Source organism: Stylophora pistillata, chromosome 3 (assembly GCF_964205215.1).
Source record: "Stylophora pistillata chromosome 3, jaStyPist1.2, whole genome shotgun sequence".
Taxonomy (NCBI): domain Eukaryota; kingdom Metazoa; phylum Cnidaria; class Anthozoa; order Scleractinia; family Pocilloporidae; genus Stylophora; species Stylophora pistillata.
Genome location: NC_142521.1, coordinates 30,425,965 through 30,437,114, shown reverse-complemented (window position 1 = coordinate 30,437,114; position 11,150 = coordinate 30,425,965). Strand labels below are relative to the sequence as shown.

Below are 11,150 nucleotides of genomic sequence, written 5' to 3'. Positions count from 1 at the left end.
GGCAGTGCTAGATAAATAAGTAGCACTGCTGTTACAAAAAGTGTTTTTCATCTGATGTCCCTTACTGGGCACCATAGATACCAGAATAGTTTGCAAGGTTAATTGAGGTAGATAAACCTTGAAACTACTAGTTCATTGGAGCATATACCTATGGAAGCACATTGCATTGCAGTGTCGTGGGGACTTATAGACAAGTCAGTGCATAGTGGAATTAAAAATTTATATAGCTTTGGTAGGGAGTGAGCCCTGCCAGTCTTGTGTGTGGTTTATTTCATTCAGGGGCAGAATTTGTCGTACCAGAATACCTCCTGTTTTTTTTTGTTTTGTTTTCTATTTGGGGTTGTGTTTCCATGCATTTCCCATAAATATCAATGCAATGATTGTGTATTTTACTGAAAAACTTAGTTATTGGGAGTTTACTGATGAATTATTATTGTTATTGGGAGCAGTATTGATGAGTGTGACTTCTATTTTTTAGGAACTGTGTAATTTGGGCACCAGCAAATGGTGGTGTAACCCAGTGTCTTCTTAGAGGCAACACACAGACTGCAAAAAAAAAAAAACCTACTGGCAGTGCTCCTTGAGCTGTTGCAAAGGGGCTGCTCTTAATGTGACACACTTGAGTGCAATGTAGCCCCATTTTTCTGGGTAATTACAGTAAGGATCCAACTATTTTGCTCTTTGAGGAAGGGGTTGGTGATTCATTTTGGCGAGGATTTTTCCCTGAACTTCTTGTTGGGTCATTATTTTGGCTTGTTGTGTAACCCAATGTTTCCTTTTTAACCTGATATATTAAGGGTCCACCCATGAGTGTATTAAACCTGAGTGATTTCCTAGAGCTGGTTTATCACTTATAGTGATGTATCTGGTCCACACACATTGATGTCAAATTTCTTTTGATGTTCTATCAAATTTTTTCAACTCTTGAACAAAAGAAATCATTGTTTCAAGAGCCAACCATGCGGTAAAGCAGTGAGAAAAATCACTATACGAGTTAACGTCACTGTATCAAGGAAATCCAGTTCAGTTGAAAATATACCCATTTCGAGGGAGTAAAGCCATCAAACAATTTTGGATTGTAGGTTTTCAAAGCACTTTAAACTTACAATTGATCTTCTAAAGGATTTGCAGCCAGCTAGCATTATTGGGAAGCAATACAAGGTACTTTTTGGCCAGGAATTCATGGCCTAAAATTTCGTCTGCAAAGTCTAAAAGAGACGAAACTTTTAAAACTGTCTTCATATACATTCTAATTGGAATTACGATAATTATGTTTCTCTGACATCGTCAGTAGAATTTGTTCGTTGCCTACCCCTAACGTAGCCTGTACTTTCAGAGTCGAGGACCAGATAGATTTTCACGCCATTATTTTAATGAAGTATCTTAGAATGGTTGTGTGAATGTTACCAATTTGTTGTGGCAGCAAACATGATGGAGATGATAACATTTGATCCGCAGCAAAATATGAGTAACTTTACTTATGCTCTGATGGCAAAAAAGAGGAAAATTAGCGCAAATTTTCATATTTGCATGTCTTGAAAATAAGATCCAACATCACTGCAAATAACTCTTTTTGCCACATGTTTATTTGCATTTGCAGTTAAAGCCAAACTGCTTTCATTGCGAAGAAAGCAAAGTTGAGCAAATCTATATGAGAGTAATAGATTTAAATAAGTCGCAAATGTAAACAAAAGTTAGCAAACCAGTACATTTACGCAACATTTGCTCACAAATTCTAATCAAGCAAATGTGCGAGTTTGCACCCACTTTACTCGCCAGTGCAAATTCAGTTCAAGTATGGTGCTCTAAATTTGCAATACATTTGCTTGGTTTGCAAACATGAATAAATCCATTTTTTCGTCCAATGTATTTGTTAAGCGAATGTTTGACTGTGTTAAAACTTATCTAGTTTGTTATTGCTCTTTCTATCTCAGCAATGTATATCAGTTAATCTCCAAAATCATAGCCGTAAAACAAGTAGGCACAACACCATCCATATAGACTACGAGCAGTCCCTCCTTTAAGTCGAAGTCCGTCGCGCGCGTCAAAAGGAATAATTTAAGAAAAATTGATGTTAGCGCGCTGCGCGGAACTCTGGGAGCGTATTTACATCATATCGTTCTGAATATGTAAAAATTAAGCTGGAGATCAGTGGTGGACTGTTTAAGGTGATTCATCAGAAAAGAAAAAGTTATCGAACGAATTTTTTTAAACTTTCCTTGAATGTTTTCTACCAATGTCTGTTCTTAAAACTACATTGAACTAGATAGGTCACTTTGTTGCTTTAGAGATATGATATGGGCCAATCTCACCTCTTTTAAGCCCGTGCAGGTACATATCACGAGCAACATTTCACCGATTCACGGTACATTTTGTGGTTGTTGGAAGCAAGGATTTTTAAAGCAAAACTTGAAATAAATACTTGATGGGTAGAAAGTCTTGAGCGATGGAATAATGAAATACATAAATCAGTGCGTAAAAATTACGTAATTTCAAATGAAATCGACTGAAAACAACTCGAGTCGTTGCTTTCGTGGTTATAATGTACATCATCGAGCTTCGTGCACGCTCTTAACCCTTTTTTCCTCTCCAATAGTTTTTTTTAAATTTTCAAATTGAAGAGGAACAAAAGACTATTGCACCTGTTTACTTCCTCCATCGCTTGAAATTAAACAATACCATGTTCTCGACTTGTGCGCGTGCTTATTTGCCTGATTAAGTGATTTTAATGTGCAGCACAGGATGTGCCGTGCAATACAGAAGAATCACTTATAAGTTTATCAAATATATATTCATTCGTTCGTTCGATTGGAGGCTCGGAGTTGTAATACTTTGAATCATTGCCAACAGAATGATTCATGATTACCAAATTTGTCACTTGCCTTTTTTTTCGGAGATTTGCCTTGTCTTTATCATAACACCGTTGCACTATTGCCATAACCCCTCTTATCAGATCTTTTCACACAAAATGAATGAACAAATAAATTCAGAATAAATCAATCAAAAATTAATAAGACATGTGTTAAAGTGGGCAGTGATGTTTTCGGAAAGAACATCGCTGATTGACTAATCAGGCGATTCCGTAACACTTAAACTTTCCTAGGGTTTGGTAGCCCTGCTCGTCATAGTTTCCTGGGACAAAATAACCTGTATCTCCAAACCTCAGCTGCATAACTGGAAGATGAATCTTGTTGGTAAGGAAACCACTATCTTCACGCCATTTGTTGTCATTCACATCACAGTTATAGTACACTGGGCGGTGTGCTGAGCCACTTGGTTGTGCGCATGTGTTGTCCATTCCGCATGCGCACTTATGACTTCCGGGTGTTGCACCGCTCCAGTAGGTCATTTTCTCAAAATCGCGCGAGACCCAAAAGGCATCTTTCATTGAAGAACCAAAGCACTCGTACTTTATGAACTGCTCGCAGTGCTTGGAAATGTCCTCGAGGCTCACCAGCTGAGAAATGTTTGCTCCTTTGTAGTGTATGTCACGTGAATATGATCCCATTCCATCATATTCGTCTGCCAGTGTCCGACTCTCGCTGTCGTGACTTATAACGGTCACACCAACACCGTTCTTGTCACTCATGTCACAGGTGACATTAAATGGCGGCAATCCTCCTTCGCCGTCAGGATCAATCAGGCATGATCCAAGTTTTGCAGTAGGATCGAGCTTTTTTAAGTCGCTGCACGATTTTGGAAGCGCTGAAGAGACTAAGAAATGAAAATTGCAATGAAGGGACTGATAACTCCCACAAAATTTTTTGAGGTTGTTGTTGTTTTCAGACAAAAAGAGGCGCAGCAAGGGAGATCTGCACGACAATTTTGTTTTCGTCAACCCTCCATGTCCCCAGCGTTGATCAAATTTATTCTTATAAGGACATGGCATGCCAAATATAAACAGGTTTATTTTAGAGTTTTTTCTTTAACAGAATAAAGATAACTCTATATTAGCGCACGGGTTTATTACGAATCAACTTAACGGCCTGTTCCCAGTTGGCTTGTTAGCTCAATTGGTAGAGCGCTGCACTAGTATCGCAGAGGTTGATTTTCGCTATCATAAATAGCGCTCTCTACTGCCAGGATCGTGCATCATACGTATTTAATACCGCAGTTCAAAATATATGAACTCCAAATATACATTGCAAAGAGTCTCCCCTTGTTCATGTTAAAACGTTACTCTATGAGAAGTTTCTGGTAAATTTCAAGCTATTTCAAGTTAATAAAACAAGAATGTGGTTTACGGAATTTTGATGATACAGACTAAAAAGTGGGAGTTAGATGTAAATTTCACGTAATCACGGGTAATGAAATCAGTTGCCCCAAAATTTTATTACTGATTTTGGAAGTTAAGTGATGACTTTCACTGCCCATGTAGGAATAATGATCAGAAGTGGTTGGTCATCGGATATATTGAGCCTAAAAATACCTTATTTTTGGACTTTGTCAAAACCAGAAAAAATCGTCTTTACTTAAAGGAGATGTAAGGGAAGAAATGAAATGAAAAAATTAAAAAGCTCAATTTTCTTAAAGCCTGATAAATAAAGAACATAACCCAGTTGATTGAATTTGTTGATGGCTTTTCGACTTGTCACAGCAGCAAACGGAGTTAGCTCATTAATTATGCAAAAAATGCAGGAAAAGGTTTTCTTAGGGGGACCCTGAATCTCCTAGGAAATTATATATTTTGACCTGTTATTCTAACACATTTGTTAACTCATGATACTTAGCATCTGTGCCAAGTTTGAGCCAAATCGGTAATTTGAGCTTTATCGGTTCTGCCCGGTTTTCTCGTGGACGCGCTCTTAAAAACTGAAATAAGGAAAGTTGTCGTCTTGTATATCAGCTACCACATTCAATGCTTCTTGAAAAAATGAAAATAAATGAGCAAGCACAAAGAAATTTGCTCAAGTGATGCTTCGAGAGTTGAGTAAAGGAAAAAAGCATATTTTCTGTCTGTGAAATGCGTTTGTATGTTTTCTTCTTTTTTTTTTTTCCTGAAGTGTTCGAGCCATCACCCTTAGGCAAAAGATTCTCCTCCGAAAAAATTCTTGCTTGCACTCGACAGTTGCCGAGTACGATTTAAACCATCCGATGAAAAGGTCCCGGAGGATAACGAACAGTAGCCCCTTTGTCTTAAAACGAATCAAACCATAACAACAGGGAAAGTTTGAGGAAGACTACAGAAGGAGTGGCGCCACTGCAATTAACTTTTGCTTAAATCGTTTAGACAACAGTGACGACAGACCACAAATTACTTGCGTCTCAGTTTATTTCATTTAATTGGGACGGTCTTTTGAAAGTTTGAAATTTGATGCTCTTTTTCTTTAACAAAATTGAAAACTTGGCATATCCACCCATTCAAAATATTAACTCTTGCATGCGTAGCATGTCTATGTTTTTTAAGATGCATGCTTTCCCCAGACCGAAAGACCAGTAACTCAGTGTCCCATCTCAACCCACCCATCCAAACTGTTGACTTTTGCATGCGTAGCATGCCTATGTTTTTTAAGATGCATGCTCTACCCAGACTCCTAAGGCCGTGGGTACGCCTTGAAATTTACATATCCCCATAATACTGGTTCCTTCGCTTGGCATATCCACGAGTAAAAAGTACATATCATTGTTGTCACAGCCATCACAATTAAATTTTACCAAATTCAGCACTAACCGGTACAATTTTTTCCATCACCACGGTATGCACATTTGCAGGTGCAGGTATAACTTCCGTCAGTGTTAGTACACAGGGCGTGCAGGTGGCAGTCGTTGGCGTAGTTAGCACACTCATCTATATCTGAACAATAAAAAAGAATTGAGAGCTTACCAAATTGAAAATAAGTATGTGTCATCTCAGGAAATTGTGTAGTTTCGTCGACTGACTGGATTCTGCCTAAGAGGCCCATAACAGACAACCTCGTTCAGTCCCATCTTATTTGAGTCCTGTAAAATACTGAAAGCTAGTCTTCAATGTAACATCACGTAAAAGATATTTACCTTTTTCGCAATTTTCTCCGTGTAACCAGCTTGACACAGGCAAATGTATCTCTTATCTGTAAATCCACTAAAACAGGTTGCACCATGGAGACAGGGGTTACTAGAACATGGATTCTAAAGAGATATAAAAACATTTTGAGCGATGCATAGTCTAGTAAAATCAAAATGGATAGAAGAGTATTTTATCGTATAAACTGCGGTTTTCAACAAGGATTTCCAGCCCTGAGAAAAGTTGTAACTACACATATGTAAAATTGCGACAATTTTACGTATGTTTGATATCACCAATTAGCTGATAGCACGTCACTCGCCTTTTTCGTCGCTCTGTCAAGCTGATGAATGACTGGAAATGCGTTCACTATTCTCAATTAAGGATTAATATATCATTCTTTATGTATTAAAGCTGTAATTTTATACGGTAGTGGCCTAGTAGAGAAAGTCCTTTTTCGGTTTGAGGTCATCAGGATGTTGGGTGTGGTCAGAGTCACTAAGCTGGCAGATCCTCGTGCTGTCGTTTTTCGATAGACCGATGTTCACCAACACACAAGAGCTGTCCTGAAGGCACTGGTGTCTACAATCACCGTTTAGCTCCATTTCCGTGGTTAAGTTAATTTCTTTAATGACGTGATCCTGCCAAGCGAGACCTCCAATCGGCTTCAAACATAACGAGCCTCACGCCGTTAGCAACCTAAAAAAGTCTAGGTATCCAGCAGAGTATCCGTACTTTTAGTCCGCATTCTCTACTGGATACCAGTGGCTTGCTTGGGTTAAATTTTTTATCGTATTTCGCTCCTAATCTAATAGAGGCGTCAACTTCTACACAATCATGTCATCATCCTATGGCGTGAAAAGGTAATTAAAGAAGCCGTATCCGAAAAAAGTGTACATGGCCGGCGCTTAAAAATAGTGACAAGACAAAGCGCTCGCCCGGAGTGTGTTACGGCAGTTACAGTCACGTCGAAGAAACATTTCTTAGTCAATGCTTGCGGATTTAGTTAACTTCATTAATACTAACGTCGGCTGCGACGCTTATTTACCACAACATTTAACTGGCGGCCTCAGTGTTTTGTTTTCTAATCAATTTTACCAGATTTTTGTTTTCGGATCGGAGACAAAGTAAATTCCAGAACCGACGACTTTTTTTTCGCTGTGTTCGGAATCTTTGACAGCTGACGCTTGGTGCTGTAATTTTTGAGCATCCGGGTACCAGTTATTGGGAATAAACTCAGCGTATTACAACCTATAATTTCTTTTGCTGTTTAACGCAGAGTCCACAATACATGGCGGCTTTTTCTCACTGATATTTTATGTCGCATTTATAGTTTACACACTGTTCCAGTTTTTTTAAACTATATTTATGCAGTACTCTTAAGATTCTTTGTCACTGGCCTTCAGATGACCTATATTGGTGCCGGAATCCTCTAGATAGTTGCGAGAGATTACAGACATTATAGGTACGATGTGATTAAGGTACTGGTGTTGAAAATCTTTTTGCGCTACCTCCTCCGCAACGATGATTAAAATCGTGAATAAACAGAGACCGGGGGTAGTAATAATTGTTTTCAACTCAAGATAGATGTTGAACAAGCTGACAAAGCTTTTAAACAGACAAAGACCAACTTTCGTTTAATGACACGTTACGAACAAGTTTAAACTCCCTTGAACTTTAACAGGGTTCGTACTGTCTTGCAAGTCCGTGAATTTCAGGGCAAGTCCCCCAATGAATTCAACCAATCCTTGGAAAGTCCTTGAATTTTCATATTCTAAAAGCTTCTTGAGAGGGGTGGGACGTTCACTTTTTCCGAAAAACCAACTCTAAATACTGAGTCAAGCGCTGTGCGCTAGGGTGGTTTGGAAATTAACCTAGAGCGCGGTAGATCCAGTAATGCGTTATTGACCAAGCAGGAGGACTAAAACCTGAGCCAAGCGTTAAGAGCCAAGCGAGAGCTTTCCTGCAGGTTACACAAAGACAAAATGGCTGCAACGCTGGCCACCGCAGAAAACGAGAAATAAGCAAGGGTTAATAGCCAATCAGCTCACAGAATTCGCTGCATCTTGCACCGCTTGCGAAGCCAACCATATAAAAAGGAAAGGTAATACATCGGCGTAATATAACTCTTAAAGCAAGAATCTCTCCCAACATATTCATCTAGGGTAGTAAAAGTTTAAAATGTTATGAAAGCTGAAAAAGAAAGGGTTCCGGTGTCGCGCTTATTCAGAGTTACAAGTTTGAATGGCCGAGGGGTGGGCGCTTATTCAAGGAAATGCGGCATATCGAGCACTTGAGGCTGTGCGCGTTACTTCGTGTTGTTTCATACTTTATATTATCTCATATTACCCAGTTTGTCAGGAAATCAATCGTCGTCGTGTGTTTACGTCCTACAAAAACGTCGCATCAGAGATTTCACGATCTAGCTTCGCAAAGAAATGTACCAGCAGTGTTTTGCCTTGTGTTATTTATTGAGTTATTTTGGCAGCATTTTTTGTTTTGATATTCTCTTCCCGTCGCGGTTTGCAGGGCGACTTTTAGCATTAAAATGAAGCTGTTTTTCAAATTTTTGTCTCAAACGGCTATTTATTCCTGTCGCTCTGCTGTAGATATAGGTGAAGAGCTCAAAAAACACAAAAGTTTGCGTCACAAGAATTTCTTCACATTATATATCCCAGAAAACCTCAGGAATTACTCTGAATGCCAGAACTTCAGCCTGGGTGAACCAGAAAGGATAGACAATCATGATACTTCCCTATATTAACCATGAATGAAAAGCTAAGTAAGTCAAATATCTCAGAAGCGCTCAGGCATTAAACTGAATGCCAGAACTTCAGCCTGGGTGAACCATTAAGGCCGATAGACAACACTTCCCTAGATTAACCTGTGGATGTCAAAGAAAATAAGAATGTTAGGTATCCCAGAAGCACTAAGGCATTACTGTGAATAGCAGAACTTCCGTTCAGCCTGGGTGAACCAGAAAAGATAAACAACACTTCCCCGTATTGACCATGAATGAAAAAACTTAAAGTATGTTGTATATCCCAGAAGCGCTCACGCATTACACTGAATGCCAGGACTTCAGCCTGGGTGAACCAGAAAGGATAGACAACACTTCCCTATATCGACCATGAATGAAAAGCTAAGTATGTTGTATATCCCAGAAGCGCTCAGGCATTACTCTGAATGCCAGGACTTCAGCCTGGGTGAACCAGAAAGGATAGAAAACACTTCCCTATATTGACCATGAATGAAAAGCTAAGTATGTTATATATCCCAGAAGCGCTCAGGCATTACTCTGAATGCCAGGACTTCAGCCTGGGTGAACCAGAAAGGATAGACAACACTTCCCTATATTGACCATGAATAAAAAGCTCAGTGTGTTGTATATCCCAGAGGTGCTCAGGCATTACACTGAATGCCAGGACTTCAGCCTGGGTGAACCAGAAAGGATAGACAACACTTCCCTATATTGACCATGAATGAAAAGCTAAGTATGTTATATATCCCAGAAGCGCTCAGGCATTACACTGAATGCCGGGACTTCAGCCTGGGTAAACCAGAAACGATAGACAACACTTCCCTATATTGACCATGAATGAAAAGCTATGTAAAACTTTGTTATATATCCCAGAAGCGCTCACGCATTACAGTCAATGCCAGGACTTCAGCCTGGGTGAACCAGAAAGGATACACAACACTTCCCTATATTGACCTTGAATGAAAAGCTATGTATGTTATATATCCCAGAAGCGCTCAGGCATTACACTGAATGCCAGGACTTCAGCCTGGGTGGACCAGAAAGGATAGATAACACTTCCCTATATTGACCATGAATGAAAAGCTAAGTATGTTGTATATCCCAGAAGCACCCAGGCATCTTTCTGAATGCCAGGACTTCAGCCTGGGTAAACCAGAAAGGATAGACAACACTTCCCTATATTGACAATGAATGAAAAGCTAAGTATGTTATATATCCCAGAAGTGCTCAGGCATTACTCTGAATGCCAGGACTTCAGCCTGGATGAACCAGAAAGGATACACAACACTTCCCTATATTGACAATAAATGAAAAGCTCAGTATGTTGTATATCCCAGAAGCGCTCTGGCATTACACTGAATGCCAGGACTTCAGCCTGGGTGAACCAGAAAGGATACACAACACTTCCCTATATTGACCATAAATGAAAAGCTAAGTATGTTGTATATCCCAGAAGGACTCAGGCATTACACTTAATGCCAGGACTTCAGCCTGGTGAACCAGAAAGGATACACAACACTTCCCTATATTGACCATGAATGAAAATCTAAGTATGTTGTATATCCCAGAAGCGCTCAGGCATTACACTAAATACCAGGACCTCAGCCTAGGTGAACCAGAAAGGATAGACAGCACTTCCCTATATTGACCATGAATGAAAAGCTATGTATGTTATATATCCCAGAAGTGCTCAGGCATTACACTGAATGCCAGGACTTCAGCCTGGGTGGACTAGAAAGGATAGACAACACTTCCCTATATTGACCATGAATGAAAAGCTATGTATGTGATATGGCCCAGAAGCGCTCAGGCATTACTCTGAATGCCAGGACTTCAGCCTGGGTGAACCAGAAAAGATAGACAACACTTCCCTATATTGACCATGAATGAAAAGCTATGTATGTTATATATCCCAGAAGCGCTCAGGCATTACACTGAATGCCAGGACTTCAGCCTGGGTGAACCAGAAAGGATAGACAACACTTCGCTATGTTGACCATGAATGAAAAGCTAAGTATGTTATAAATCCCAGAAGTGCTCTGGTATTACTCTGAATGCCTGCACTTCAGCCTGTGTGAACCAGAAGGGATAGACAACACTTCCCTATATTGACCATGAATGAAAAGCTAGGTATGTTATATATCCCAGAAGTGCTCATGCATTACTCTGAATGAAGGACTTCAGCCTGGGTGAACCAGAAAGGAAAGACAATTTCCCTCTATTAACAGTGAATGAAAAACTAAGTTTGCTATATCCCAGAAGCTCTCAGGCATTACGCTGAATGCCATATTGAGGCGTATTCAACGAGGGAAAAGGTTTCAATATATTTACAACTTACGAGCACATGGCATTGCTTGAGAACCTCACTCAAAGATAGGGGGAGACTGGAACCAATACTACTCAGTC

At 39.7% G+C, this 11,150-nt stretch overlaps 1 protein-coding gene and 1 pseudogene across 1 annotated transcript in view; both read right to left on the bottom strand.

The window, feature by feature from the left end:
- Positions 1 to 3,070: 3,070 nt before the first annotated feature.
- Positions 3,071 to 11,150, bottom strand: part of LOC111344194 (uncharacterized) — a 41,465-nt gene continuing 33,385 nt past the window's right edge. Inside the window, 1 exon segment of the mRNA XM_088755282.1 lies at positions 3,071 to 3,705. Within this exon segment, the coding sequence (XP_088611408.1) occupies positions 3,071 to 3,705 (635 nt within the window).
- The window catches only part of LOC148735563 (uncharacterized), a 6,292-nt pseudogene continuing 926 nt past the window's right edge, over positions 5,785 to 11,150 (bottom strand).